The 15,313-nt window shown below is 47.2% G+C and overlaps 1 protein-coding gene across 3 annotated transcripts in view; it reads right to left on the bottom strand.

Annotated features, from left to right (window-relative positions):
- Positions 1–2,356: 2,356 nt before the first annotated feature.
- LOC117346373 (zinc finger protein 84-like) overlaps positions 2,357–15,313 on the bottom strand; it is a 62,638-nt gene continuing 49,681 nt past the window's right edge. For all 3 annotated transcript variants that reach the window (XM_033915808.1, XM_033915810.1, XM_033915809.1), the window contains 2 exons: positions 9,866–9,973; positions 2,357–3,952 (listed from right to left, as the gene is read on the bottom strand). In XM_033915808.1, the coding sequence (XP_033771699.1) occupies positions 2,853–3,952; positions 9,866–9,973 (1,208 nt within the window). In that variant the 3' untranslated portion in view covers positions 2,357–2,852. The remainder of the gene's footprint in view (positions 3,953–9,865; positions 9,974–15,313) is intronic.

The following is a 15,313-nucleotide window of genomic DNA, read 5'->3' as shown; positions in this document are numbered from 1 at the left end:
CCATGTATGTTCAATAAGATCCCCAGATGAAGATTAACCAACAAATATCTGCCCGTGTCAGATTTAGCCAACACTGATATCTCAGCTGGCAGGGACTTTCACAATAAGAGTGCAACCCCTCCATGCCACCCTGTAGAAGAGGCAAAGAAAACCTGTCCCACCCAATGCCTAGCAAGTTTACCATGCTCTTCATCTGTTAGCCTGGTCTCCTAGAGACAAGCATCATCTACATCAGGGGCGTTGCCTTTGCGATCTTCTTCCTTCCTCCCCAAGCCAGCCAGGCGCATACAAGTGCCGGAACCACAAGACTTCACCTCCGACATCAGAAAGTTCTGGGCCAGCCAATCGCTGCCTGACTGGCCTGGAACTTCCTCTCCGACATCTGAATTGACGTCGGAGGTGAAGGCTTGTGACCCCGGCGCTTGTACGCCCCTGACCTTGCTCTGGGAGGAAGGAAGAAATCAGTGTGGTGGCTTGGGGGAGGGGCAGGGGGGAGAGAGAAAGACAGACAGGCAGGGGGAGAGAAAAAGAAAGGCAGAAATAAAAAAGGGGGCAGGGGGAGAGAGAAATAGAGACAGAAAGAAAATGGGAAGGGGTAGAAAGAAAGAAATATTGCATTTACAGACTCATGAAATCACCAGACAAAAAGGTAGGAAAAATGATTTTATTTTCAATTTAGTGATCAAAATGTGTCCGTTTTGAAAATTTATATTTGCTGTCTATATTTTGCACTATGGCCCCCTTTTACTAAACTGCAATAGTGGTTTTAGCATCGGGAGCTGCAAGAAGTATTCAGTGCAGCTCCCTGCGCTAAAAACTGCTATCACGGTTTAGTAAAAGGGGAGGGGGTATATTTGTCTATTTTTGTATAGTTGTTAGTGAGGTGACATTGCATATTTTAAAGTCATTTGCCTTGACCTCTGGAAAAAAAAAACTCTAAATACAAATGATAATTAACATTTTCTCAGTGTGTTTTGTATTTTTTATTGTTGGTAGATCATTTTGGCTTGGTCATTTTAAAAGTAGCTCGCAAGCCAAAAAAGTGTGGGCACCCCTGACCTATATCATAACAATTTAAGGCAGCAAGAATTTTAGATCGCTTCACCGGTGAAGTGATGCCACCCATGTTCCTGGAGACCAGTCTAAAAGTCAAAGTCCCCATCCATTATCAATGGAGCTAGAAGATGAACCCAGTAAGAAAGAGGCATCCCGGGAGCCCAGCCTCCCCCAAGATGACCAAAAGAAAAGAGATATGGTCAACGTTAAGCCAAACAATTATCATTGGGAATAGCAGCCAAATGAGGACATCCCAAGCTCCAGAGACCAGAGAGGATCCTGTGTACCCCAAAACCCACCCTCTCCCCCCCATCCCCAACCAACGAACCCCCATGGCAAACAAAAACCACAAAACCCCCATTCCCCACCCCGTGTCCCTGTTATCCAACTATCCCCCATCCTTTCAAATCAGAAAATGTAAACTACAACTCCGCTAGCGGAGATGCACGGAGATCTCAAAAGATATTAACAGCCCTCCGGCAACATCATATTGAATCAGAATAACAAAAATGAAAAAAAGCATCTGTGGAGTGCACTAAGTATAAAGTGAAAAATGCAACCAACTTAGTACAGCACAATACATTCAAAAGGTTACCACCAGCATGCCTCTAAACTAAACTAAACCTTAAGTTTATATACCGCATCATCTCCACGGATGTTGTGGAGCTCGGCACAGTTTACAAGAACATAAAATATAGGAAGAGAAGGAAAAAAAGGTTTACATGAACTTATATATAGAAGAGAAGAGTAAGGGGGGATAGAATTACATTTTAGTGAAAAGCCAGGTTTTCAGTTGCTTGCGGAATAATTGGAGGGAGCCCAGGTTCCGCAGCGGGGTAGTAACGTCATTCCAAAGACCTGTGATTCAATAATGCCCCAAGGCACCAACAGTCACTGTAATGGTGAGAAAAGCAAATGAGACATCAAATATGTCCAAGCTCAGGACTGACTCGGTCCATGGGGAAGCAGGGTATTAACAAAGTTTTGAGCCAATTCACACTTATCAGAGTGCATCCATTTCCCAGAGTGGAAAACTCCGAAAATTGCATGAGATCTATTTGCATGCACTGCTTTCAATGCATATTCATTGGGGAAATCCTGAAAACCCGACTGGATTCCGGCCCTCGAGGACCAAAGTTGCCCACCCCTGGGCTAGGCAAAAAGTGCTGCAGGAAAAGGTGCACTAAAAAGCACAAATATTGCCGGAGGGCCACGAGCAGATCCAAAACCCTTCTGACTCTGCTCACAACATCACGCGATCTCCCGAGATTGCCAGTTTATAATATACAGTCTACACCCATAACTTTAAAAACTTTATTTGTAATAAAAGGGATGCACGTCTGTATGTTACATCAGTATTCTCTACAAATAGACTAGCAGGAACATGCTAGTAACTTCAGAAAACCATTCTGCAATGAGTTAACCAGTTACCAAGGATGCTTCCCCTCTCTTAACAATTATATTCAATCTGCTGTGAATTTGATCAACATTTGCTGATACAGTCATTGAGATACAGTGAGTCCGAGGTGATCCAAGAGCAACCTAGTTTTAAAAAGAGACTCCTAGAAATTGAAATGCAGTTAACACTAAAATAATTCAATGGTTCAGATGCGAAACCCTGCAGATGCTGATCTGGGATTTCAGACCTGGTGAGACTGAAAGATGGGTGATCTGGTTCTGGAATACAGTCCATATAAATTGGAAAATCTTTCGTATTAATTTGGTCAGCAAGATTTCTAATTGGCCTTTTTTATATCATAAAACATATTTCTACATTTTGTAGAAATGTCGCCAAATTAGAGATATTGGTGGAGTTTCTGATGTTTAATAAGATGGGAATTCTGATTGAAGCACATTTTACATTCAAGACATTGATAAGGTCTCACTCCTGAGTGTATCCTATGATGTTTGTTAAGAGCTGATTTTTCACGAAAATCTTTACCACAATCATCACATTTGTATGGTCTCTCTCCTGTGTGCACTCTCTGATGCGGAACAAGTCCAGATTTACAAACAAAGGCTTTTCCACACACCGCACACTTCCATGGTTTTTCACCTGTGTGCAGTCGTAGGTGAATCACAAGCCCAGACTTATGAAGCAAATATTTTCCACATTCATGACACCTATAGAACTTCTGTACATATGTTCCTGTGCTCCGGGTCTGTTTTCTGGGTCTGCCACTTATGTGAGTTTGCAGATGGCCCTTGAGATGATGTAAATTTCGAAACCTCTTCTCACATTGTGTACACTGATATGGTTTCTCTCCACTGTGTATCCTTCTGTGAACATCAAGATCAGATACCTTTCTGAAGCATTTCTCACAATCACCACAGGCATATGGCTTTTCCCCTGTATGAATCCGCTGGTGGATGGTCAGGTTCGAGACCTGAGCAAAGGCCTTTCCACATGCTGCACAAGCATATGGCTTCTCTCCTGTGTGGGTTCGGTAGTGACCAGTAAGGTGGTGTAAAATTTTGAAAGCTTTTCCACACTCCATACACTTGTACGGTCTCTCTCCAGTGTGCATTCTCTGGTGAATTATTAGCTGCTGTGAATTCCTACAGCACTTTCCACATTCTGAACACTGATTTGAGTTTTTCTGCCCGACATCCTTCTGGTGGTTGGTTGTAGAAACAAAACTAGTTTGATCTTTGCTATTTTGCTTCCGTGGAACCTGCTTTTTTGGTCTCTTATATCCTCCCTTTTTCCTGGTCATTTTTTCTCCAGCTTGGGTTTTTTCATGTCTTTTTGTTTGAGATATCCTTGATGCCATATTATGCTCAGAAGACCGGATACTGTGTTGTGTGTCTGGTATTTTGTTTCTGGGGGTCAGACATCTAGTTTGCTTCCCACAGTACTCGTCCTCTTTAGATTTCTGTTTTAAGCCACTCTTCACTGAAATGAAACAAATGAAGGGTTTGTCATTATTCTCTGCCAGAATAGTTATTACAAACTAATAATGGTGAAACAACCACCCAGCACAACACAATCCATCATGTTTTTTGCAAGTGCTGAACCAATGGATCCAGATAGATGTTAAGTGTCCATCTGACCTCAAAGGCTTCAGCACAAGAACAATATATTCCTCCTGGAACTTGTTCTAGTGGTTGGCTATACTCATATGACCTAATATTTACATAAAAAGTGAGATAAAATCAAACCATCTAATTCTCACAGCTCCTAGAGTAGAGTAGAGGAGGAGGCAGAGAGCCAGCAATCAGGAGCCAGAGAGGGAAGGAAGGAAGCACGGGGCAGCGGCGAGAGTTAGCTCCACCAACCCTCACCGCGTCGGCAAGGCAACGCCGAACTCCCCCTTAAAAGGGGGAGAAGCTAAGGAGGCACACGCGGCTCGAGCTGGGAGCTTGGTGAGGAGTAGCAGGAGCAGCGCGGAGTAGGGAGAGAGAAGGTGATTGAAGGCAGGCAAAGAGGAGGAGGCAGAGAGCCAGCAATCAGGAGCCAGAGAGGGAAGGAAGGAAGCACGGGGCAGCGGCAAGAGTTAGCTCCACCAACCCTCACCGCGTCGGCAAGGCAACGCCGAACTCCCCCTTAAAAGGGGGAGAAGCTAAGGAGGCACACGCGGCTCGAGCTGGGAGCTTGGTGAGGAGTAGCAGGAGCAGCGCGGAGTAGGGAGAGAGAAGGTGATTGAAGGCAGGCAAAGAGGAGGAGGCAGAGAGCCAGCAATCAGGAGCCAGAGAGGGAAGGAAGCTCGGGGCAGCGATGAGTTAGCTCCGCCCACCCCCACCGCATCAGCAAGGCAACGCTGAACTCCACCTTAAAAGGGGGAGGAGCTAAGGAGGCACACGCAGCTCGAGCTGGGAGCTTGGTGAGGAGTAGCAGGAGCAGCGCGGAGTAGGGGAAAGAGAAGGTGACTGAAGGTAGGCAAAAAGGAGGAGGCAGAGAGCCAGCAACCAGGAGCCAGAGAGGCAGAGAGGGAAGGAAGGAAGATGGGGCAGCGGCGAGAGATAGCTCCGCCCACCCCCACCGCGTCAGCAAGGCAGCGCCGAACTCCCCCTTAAAAGGGGGAGGAGCCAACGGCGCGCCGCCATTCGGTGCGCGACGAAGGCGAGCGAGCGCCTTTGCAAAGGAGCCGTAGAAGGAGCCAGGAAACTTGGACATCAGCAGAGTAACTCCAACAAACTCATACAAAGCGGGAAGGTAAGTATTAATCCTAGACTTTAGCTAACTACACAACAGGGCACACTCCCTCACATACCACACACCTAGAGGGGAAACGAGTACTCACTGACTCCAACACTGTAACACAAGCAGACTCCATCACTGTAACGCAAGCAGACTCACAACAAGTAGGAAGGCAGCCACAAGACCCAGCCTTTAGCCAGTTACACAGCAGGGCACACACCCTAGAGGAGAAACAAGCACTCGCAGATACTAACACAGTAACACTAGCGGACACAAATCAAACAGCAACACTAGCAGACTCTAAACATAAAGGAAGGTAGAAACCAGGAAGCCAGAAAACATCCGGACAACAGAGACAGAAGGTCCACAACCGATTCACCCTAACAACTCAGAAGGGGGATAAGAGATGGATTTCCAAGGAAGCCAGAAGGTGAGCTTTCCAGTCTTCTGCACCGGCTGCAATATGTATGACTACCTCCTTTCGGGGACTAGGGCATATATTTGCAGTCGTTGCATGGAGCTGGATAGCTTGAAACGGCAGGTCCGGCTGCTAGAGGAGACAGTGCTGAATCTAAAAGAACTCCTCACCTTTGAAGAGGAAATCCGCGAACAGGAGAGGCTTCTGGTGCAGTTCAGTCCAAACGAAGAGGTCAAGGAACTAGAAAGATACATCGAGGAAGCACACCAGCAGCATATGGAGAACTGTTCCCGAACAACGCAGGAAGAGGGCCTGGACGAGAGAAGAAAAGACACCCCTGCAAATTCTGGAGAGAAGGAAGCGGAGACAAGGGCCGATCGAGCACCAGCAGCAAGAGGGAGACTGCATGGCGACACCCCCCTTCCCCCCGCCCGAAGAGCAGAAAACAACTTCAGGAGTATCTCAGGAGGGAGAAGATCAGTCCCATACCATGGATGTGGACTTACGACCCCCCCAGGAATCACCGAATACAGAAGATGGGGATCATCGTGGGAGACTCCATCGGATGGCATGTGGACAGTTACACCGCAGGAGGGAGAGAGAATAGAATCGTCACCTGCCTGCCGGGAGCGAGAGTGAAGGACGTGGCCAACAGGATCTCCAGGATCATAGACAGCACCGGAGGAGAGGACACTGCTGTACTTATCCACGTGGGAACCAACGATGTGAGCGGACGGAAGTATGACAGGGAATAAATGAAAGGCCAGCTCCGCTCACTCGGAAGAATACTGAAGATCAAGGAGGTGAAGGTGGCCTTCTCCGAGATCCTCCCGGTACCAAGAGCGGATGGAAGGAGACAAGGGGAACTGCAAGCAATCAACACCTGGTTGAGACGATGATGCGAAGAGGAAGGTTTTGACTTTGTGCGCAATTTGGCAACGTTCTGGGGAAGAAGCAAGTACTACAGGAAGGATGGACTGCACCTCAACGAGGAAGGAGCAAGAATATTGGCAGGCAACATGAAGAAGGCCATTGAGAAGGCTTTAAACTAAAGGACAGGGGAAAGCCGACAGTCGATGGCCCGGGCGACAGGATGTCCCAAAGAAGGAACTATGGACAACTAATCAGACACAGGAGGGGACGTGCACAAAGCATATAAGAGAGACAACATAGGAGCAGAAAAGGATACTGTGAAATAACCAAGGGAGACTGTTAAGCTTAAAGATTCCAAGAAAGTAACACACAGGGAACTCAAATGTATGTATACAAACGCTAGAAGTTTGAGAAACAAAATGGGGGAACTTGAAGCAATAGCAAAAAACGATGAACTGGAAATCATTGGCATAACAGAAACCTGGTGGAATGACAAAAACAAATGGGATACAGTACTACAGGGATACAAACTGTACAGAAGAGATAGTGGGGCAGAAAGGTGGAGGTATTGCCCTATATGTTCGTGAAGAAGTAGAATCTGTGAGAGTGACTATGACAGAAGAGAAAGAGAAGGTGGAATCCCTCTGGATAAAGATTCCCAGACGCAACGGTGCTAACACAAAGATTGGCCTTTACTACCGACCGCCAGGACAGGGGGAGGAAACGGACTCGAAAATAATTGAGGAAATTAAACACGAATGCAAGACAGGTAATGTTGTAATCTTAGGGGATTTCAACTTTCCGGGGATAGACTGGGACCTGGGAACCTCAACTTGTGGCAAGGAGGCAATGTTCCTGGAGGTGCTAGGGGACTGCTTCCTGGAACAATTGGTGGGGAAACCAACAAGAGAACACGCCACCTTGGACTTGGTCCTAAGCAGCATTATGGGGCCGGCTAAAGATGTAGAAGTCACAGTCCCGCTGGGGACGAGCGATCACAACAGGATCAACTTCAAATTCAATGTCGGGAAGGGGAAAGGCACTAAAGCCTCAACCATGACTTTAAACTTTAAAAAAGGAAGATACGATAGCATGAGAACCATGGTGAAACAATGGATCAAGAAAAAAATGGCCAAAGTCAAAACGGTGGAACAGGCATGGTCCCTTCTGAAAAATACTATCACGGAAGCACAAAGCCTTTACATCCTGCGGATGTCCAAAGCAAAGAAAACAAATGGCAAGAGAGAGCCGGCGTGGCTTACTAAAGAGGTTAAGGTAGCCATAAAAGAAAAGGAAGACTCCTTCAAAGCATGGAAACGCACGAAAATGACCGAAACTCGGAACAAACACAAGGATGATCAGAAGAAGTGTCACAGGGCGGTGAGGGATGCCAAAAAGGACTATGAGGAGAAAATAGCACAGGAGGCCAAAAACTTCAAGCCCTTCTTCAGGTACGTGAAAGGAAAAAACCCTCAAAAGAGGCAGTGGGACCGCTGGACGACCAGGGAAGGAAAGGGTACATCAAGGATGACAAGCAAATCGCAGACAGACTAAATTCCTTCTTTGCATCTGTCTTTACAAAGGAAGACACGGCAACAATTCCAGAAGCAGTGAAAGTGTTCAAGGGAGCAACAGAGAACAGCCTTACCACAGTGGAAGTGGACTTGGATCAGATTTACCACCAGATCAACATACTCAAAAGTGACAAATCTCCTGGACCGGACGGAATTCATCCGAGAGTCTTGAAAGAGCTAAAAGTGGAAATCGGTGAACTATTACAAAAACTTGCCAACCTGTCAATCAAAACAGGACAGATACCGGACGACTGGAAGATAGCGAATGTCACGCCGATATTTAAAAAAGGATCAAGAGAAGTACCGGGCAACTATAGACCTATGAGTCTCACGTCGGTCCCTGGGAAGATGGTTGAGGCGCTGATCAAGGACAGCATAACCCGGCACTTAAGACACCCACAACCTGATGAGATCCAGTCAACATGGATTCAGGAAGGGGAAGTCATGTTTGACGAACCTACTTCAATTTTTTGAGACAGTGAACAGACAAATTGATAGTGGAGAACCGGTGGATATTGTATATTTGGATTTTCAGAAAGCATTCGACAAGGTTCCACATGTAAGACTCCTCAGGAAACTGCAAGGCCATGGAATATAAGGAGACATACTAAGATGGATAGGCAACTGGCTGGAGAACAGAAGGCAGAGAGTGGGCATAAATGGGAAATTCTCAGACTGGGAGTCTGTGACTAGCGGTGTGCCCCAGGGCTCGGTACTTGGGCCCATCTTATTTAATATTTTCATAAATGACCTGGAGGATGGAACATCTAGTGAGCTCATCAAGTTCGCAGATGACACAAAGCTATGCCGAGCAATCAAATCACAGAAGGACGGTGAGGAATTCCAGAGCGACTTGAGTCGATTGGAAAATTGGGCAGATAAATGGCAGATGAAGTTTAATGTGGAAAAATGCAAAGTCATGCACTTAGGCAGAAAAAATAAGGAACACAAGTACAGTATGTTGGGTGCAACTCTAGGAAAAACCGAACAGGAAAGGGACCTTGGCATATTAATCGATAGGACCCTGAAGCCATCGGCGCAATGCATGGCGGCAGCGAATAAGGCAAATAGAATGCTAGGCATGATAAAGAAGGGAATCACGAGTAGATCGGAGAAAGTAATACTACCGCTATATAGAGCGATGGTCAAACCACACTTGGAATACTACATCCAGCACTGGTCTCCATACCTAAAAAAGGATTTGAAAGTACTTGAGAGGATGCAGACGAGCAACGAAGCTAATAAAGGGCATGGAGAACTTGGAATATGAGGAACGACTTAAGAGACTGGGATTGTTCTCCCTTGAGAAGAGGAGACTGTGAGGGGATATGATCGAGACTTTCAAGATACTGAAAGGAATCGACCAAATAGAGCACGATAAAAAATTATTTACAATGTCTAATGTGACACGGACAAGAGGACATGGACTGAAGCTAAGGGGGGGACAGGTTCAGGACAGATATCAGGAAGTTCTGCTTCATGCAACGAGTGGTGGACACCTGGAATGCTCTCCCGGAGGAGATAATTGCAGAATCCACCGTTCCAGGGTTTAAAGGTAAGTTAGATGTACATCTCCTTATGAGTGGCTTAAGGTAACATAGGTAAGGTTAAGCTAGATGCGCATCTCTTATGAGAAGCTTAGAGTATGGGGACTAATACTATGCCAGGGTACACCTGGCGGGGCCTCCGCGTGTGCGGATCGTCGGACTTGATGGACCTAGGGTCTATTCCGGAGATGGCACTTCTTATGTTCTTATGACCTTTAATTCCCCAAAACTTTCTACTTCCTTAATATTTTTTTACCTGGTGTGGAAGTACAAATTGCCTCAAGCCTTTCAGTGTCTGGCTCAATCTTACAGGGTGACGACGCCTCTTCCTTAATCCTGATGGTCTCAGTGAATGACAGAAATCCTGAGATTAAGACAAGGAGAATACATGATGCAGTGCCTAGCAAGTCAAAATGAAAGATTAGATTCTTACCTTTGGTAATCTTCTTTCTGTTAATCCACTATGGATTCTGTACGTATGATGTTCAATTCCTACCTATGAACCGGGTCTTGCAGAAGTTCCACTCATAGTTTAAGTACCTCCCGCATAGCACTGGAGTACAGTGCCCCCTTCAGTTTCATCCCAAAGCAATCGAACATCACTGGAACAAAGGGCAAAAAAGAAGGGGTATGGGGATCTTCCCCTTCAATATGGTACAGTTCAGTTCTGCAACTTATAAGAAAACAATTAGTAACAAACATGAAAAATATGCAAAACACACAGCAGCAATAATAACCATATTGTTGTGTGCAACAAGCATAAACATCAAGGGAGCCAGAGGTTCAATAATGCACTTACATATACAGCAGTCTCTCAAACTTGGCCATCCTGCTGAAATCCAGGCCTGGAAGTAGAAAAGGCAGACAATACAGAATAGACAGAGGGCAGAGTCATACAGAATCCTTAGTGGATTAACAGAAAGGTAAGAACCTAATCTTCTATTCTGTTACATCCACTCTGGATTATGTACATATGGTGATGTACAAGAGCAATGGAAATGCTCATAAAACCAAAGCCCCAAAGGCAGAGTTCTCTTGAGCCATCACATCCACTCTTTAAAACCTCATAAAAGTATGAAGAGAAGACCAAGGAGCTGCCCTACAAATTTCTGCTGGAGGGACTGCCCGAGATTCAGCCCATGAAGAGAAACCGATGGCTACTTTCCACAGTCAATGTATGTTGATGAAATGGCCATGCAAATCCATCTGGCAATAGATGCCTTGAATGCTGACTTACCTAGTCAGCACAAACAAATGGTAAAATCATTGGTCCTCTCCAAGTAGTGGAGTAAGACCCTTCAGACAGCCAGCTTCCGTAATATCTTATCCTGCTTATTTGAGCCTTATTTGAAAATCAGGCAGATGGACTTCCTGGTTGATGTGAAATCAGCAACCACCTTTAGAAGGAATGAATAAACAGCAAGGAGGGTTACACCCACTTCCGTGATCCTAAAAAAAGATTCTCTACAAGAATGCTTGCAGCTCTGAATGCATCTTGCCAAGATGATCACTACTAGGAATAGAGAGCTGCACGGGAACGGGGACGTCGGGGATCCTGCGGGTTCCCCCCTTGGGTCACGGGGATCCCGTGGGGACGCCTCCTAGGGTCGCGGGATTCCTGCGGGGTTGGATCGCAGTGCACTCGAGCCGCGAGGCTAGTCTTCTCCTTACCTGCCCTGCCGCAGCACACAGCCGAACAGAAGTCTTCCCGATGTCAGCGCTAACGTCGGAGGGAGGGCTTAAGCAAAGCCCGCCCTTCCTCCGACGTCAGCGCTGACATCGGGAAGACTTCCGGTTGGCTGTGTGCAGCAGGGCAGGTAGGAAGAAGGCAATGGCGTACGAAAGAGGAGGGGGGCGGTGCGCCCCGGGGAGTGTGCACAGCCGGTCAGGTCCCCCGATCGACCGACAACAGGACCGGCCGACAAACCTCCCTGCCCTGTAGCCGCGAATCTAAATTACCTCTTACATCAGCTTCACTACTCCAGCTGCTGTAAGAAGGTAATTTAAATTCGCGGCTACAGGACAGGGAGATTTGTCCGACTGAGCCTGTTCTGTTGTCGGTCGGGTGTGGAAGTGCCACAAAGGTAAGGCGCAGGGAGGGAGGAAAGGTGGAGTGGAGAAGAAAAGACGCTTAAGGGAAATGGGTAAAACTGAGGGGGTAGAAGGCCGCTGAAAGCACTGGGGAAGACAAAGGGGTGGAGAAGGACCCTGAAAGGACATGGGGAAAACAGGAGGAGGGGGGAAGGATGCTGAAAGCACATGGGGAAGACAGAGGGGGGAGAAGGACCCTGAAAGCACTGGGGAAGACAAAAGGGTGGAGAAGGCTGCTGAAAGGCCATGGGGAAAACAGGGGTGGAGAAGGCCGCTGAAAGGACATGGGGAAGACAGAGGGGGGAGAAGGACGTTGAAAGGACATGGGGAAGGAAGAGGGAGTTGAAGGATGCTGCCTGACAGGACATGGGGAAGATGGGGGTGGGGGGAGAAGGACACTGAAAGGAAATGGGGAAGAGGGAGTGGGGAGAAGACGCTGGCAGGGAAGAAGACAGAGGTGCCAGACTATGGGGGGAGCAGAGGGAAAAAGATGGGTGCCAGACCAATTTGGAAGGGGGGAGAAAGGGAGAGGCACAGTAACAGAGCAAATGGAAGACGCGGAGAGAAGAGAGATAGTGGATGGAAGGAATTGAATGCAAACATGAGGAAAGCAGAAACCAGGCAACAAAGGTAGGAAAAAAATTCTATTTCTTTTTTTTTTTTTTCTTCAGGATAAAGTAGTATATTAGTTGTGTTGATAAAAATTTATAAACATTAGAGGTTCTGGTAGAAACCCGTTTACAAAGTATATATTCTTTCCAATTAATATTTCCAAATTAATAAAGTCTTTTTGCTTATTTTTAAATGGGTTTCTACCAGAGCCTTTAATTCAGTAGCATAATTAAATGAAATATCTATTTCTGAAGTTTATAGGGACGGGCGGGGACGGAGGGGATTCCTCGCGGGGACGGGTGGGGACGGGTGGGATTTATGTCCCCGCGCAACTCTCTAACTAGGAACACTGCCTTGACCATAAGGTACAAAAGGGATGCATCCTTGAGCATCTCAAAGGAGGCTTTTGTATGACCTTTCAAAACAATGTTAAGGTTCCAAGTAGGAAAAGGATGACGCAGTGGTGACCTCAAATGGAGTGCATTCTGAAAAATCTAGTGAAAAATTCACTGAGCTTTGGAATAACCTCCCTGCCCCGCTGCGGAACTTAGGCTCATTCCAATTATTCCGAAAGCATCTGAAAACCTGGCTTTTCTCCAAAATGTAAAGCTATCTATTTAAAATGTAAAGCTAGCTATCCTCTTCATAACCTCTAATTTCTTATTATGTCCTTCCCTCATTTATTGAATTACCTGTAAACCATGTCGAGCTCTATCTTTATGGAGATGATGCAGTATACAAACTTAAGGTTTAGTTTAGTTTATACTTCAACTGAAGTAGTGCTTGGCTTTCAAGTTTTTAGCCAAAGTCATCAAATCCATTGCTGGTCTGCCCTTTGCGCTTTTTGTGAGAGGGACCATTCCCCTGGGTGCAGGACTTGTCAACTGAGAAAGTCTGCTTTAACATTTTCTATTCCGGCCACATACACAGCACAGAGAGCTTGCAGATGTGCTTTTGTCCACCGGAAGAGCATTCATGCCTCTAGATACTACCGCCATTGCATTGTCAGAGAAAGCACAGTTACTTACCGTAACAGGTGTTATCCAGGGACAGCAGGCAGATATTCTCACATGTGGGTGACGTCATCCACGGAGCCCCGACGCGGACAGCTTTTCAAGCAAACTTGATTGAAGATTTCAAGTTTGCTAGTGCTGCACCACGCTTGTGTGTGCCTTCCTGATCCACTAGAGGGCGCATCCCCTCCTCATGGTCCTCAGTTCAGATAGCTAGCAAAGAAGCCAACCTCGGGGAGGCGGGCGGGTTGTGAGAATATCTGCCTGCTGTCCCTGGATAACACCTGTTACGGTAAGTAACTGTGCTTTATCCCAGGACAAGCAGGCAGCATATTCTCACATGTGGGTGACCTCCAAGCTAACCAAAAAGGGACGGAGGGAAGTTGGCAATTCCAGAAAACAGATTACACAAAATCGACTGGCCAAACCGGCCGTCGCTCCTGGACAGAGTATCCAGGCAGTAGTGGGAGGTGAAAGTATGAACCGAAGACCAAGTGGCAGCCTTGCAAATCTCCTCGATAGGCGTCGACCTGAGGAAAGCTACAGAAGCCGCCATCGCTCGGACTTTATGTCCCGTGACTCGACCATGCAGCGCGAGACCAGCCTGAGCGTAGCAAAAGGAAATACAAGCAGCCAACTAGTTGGACAAGGTGCACTTGGAAACTGGGCGTCCTAACCGCTTAGGGTCGAAGGACACAAACAATTGAGGAACCGTCCAAGGAGACTGAGTGCGTTGAAGATAAAAAGGCAACGCCCTCTTACAGTCAAGTGTGTGAAGCGCCACCTCGCTAGGAGGCGAGTGGGGCTTCGGAAAAAAGACCGGAAGAACAATGGAAAGATTGAGAGGAAAGACCGAAACCACCTTGGATAAGAACTGGGGTTGAGTACGCAGGACCACCGTGTCATGATGAAATATAGGAAAAGACGGGTCCGCAACCAGAGCTTGCAGCTCACTGACTCTGCGAGCAGACATGAGAGCAACCAGGAATACCACCTGCCAGGTGAAGTAATGCAAAAGAGCTCTATCAATTGAGCCAGGACCACACAAAGATCCCAAACCACCGGAGGGGCTTTGAGCAGAGGATGTACATTGAAGAGATCCCTCATAAAGCGGGAAACCGTCGGATGATCGGAGGGCAGCATCCCATCAAGCGGCCGATGAAAGGCAGCAAATGCACAGAGGTGGACTCGAATAGATGTCGATTTGAGACCAGACCTAGACAAATGAAACAGATAATCCAGCACTGAAGGCAAGGAGGCAGAGAGCGGATCCATGCAGTGTTCAGCACACCACGCAGCAAAACAGGACCATTTCTGGGAATAGCATTGCCGAGTGGAGATCTTCAAGAGGCCACGAGAACACCCCCACCGACTGAGAGAAACAGAAGGAGGGAGGCACGTTGCAAGGAACCAAGCAGATAAGTGTAGAGAACGCAGATTGGAACGCAACAGAAACCTCAACACTGAGACAGCAGAGAAGGGAACATAGGTAGAAGCAGAGGCTCCCTGACACGCTGGAGGAGCAGGGAGAACCACGGCTGCCAGGGCCACAGAGGAGCCATCAAGATCACGGTGGCGCAGACCAACAGGAGTGTATCAAAGACCTGAGAATCAGAGTAAAGGGAGGGAATGCATAGAGGAACCTGCCCATCCAATCGAGAAGGAAAGCATCCACCTCGATGCGAACCCGGGAGAACATCCTCGAGCAATATCGAAGGAACCAGTGAGTGAGGGGCGAAGCGAACAGAACTACCTGTGGGGTTCCCCACCGAACAACCACAAGCCGCAGAGTCTGAGAATGGAGCGACCATTCATGCGGCCGAAAAGGGCGACTCAACGTGTCCACTAGACAATGCTGCTCGCCCCGGAAATACACCGCCCAAAGAAAGAAGTAGTGGTGTAAAGCCCCCTGCCAATGACTAAGGGCTTCCCTGCAAAGTAACAGGGAACCTGTACACCCTGGCTTGGTCACAGAATACATCGCCACC

This window comes from Geotrypetes seraphini, chromosome 12 (genome assembly GCF_902459505.1).
Source record: "Geotrypetes seraphini chromosome 12, aGeoSer1.1, whole genome shotgun sequence".
NCBI lineage: Eukaryota > Metazoa > Chordata > Amphibia > Gymnophiona > Dermophiidae > Geotrypetes > Geotrypetes seraphini.
Note: the sequence above shows the minus strand (reverse complement) of the source record. Positions and strands in the feature narration are given on the sequence as shown.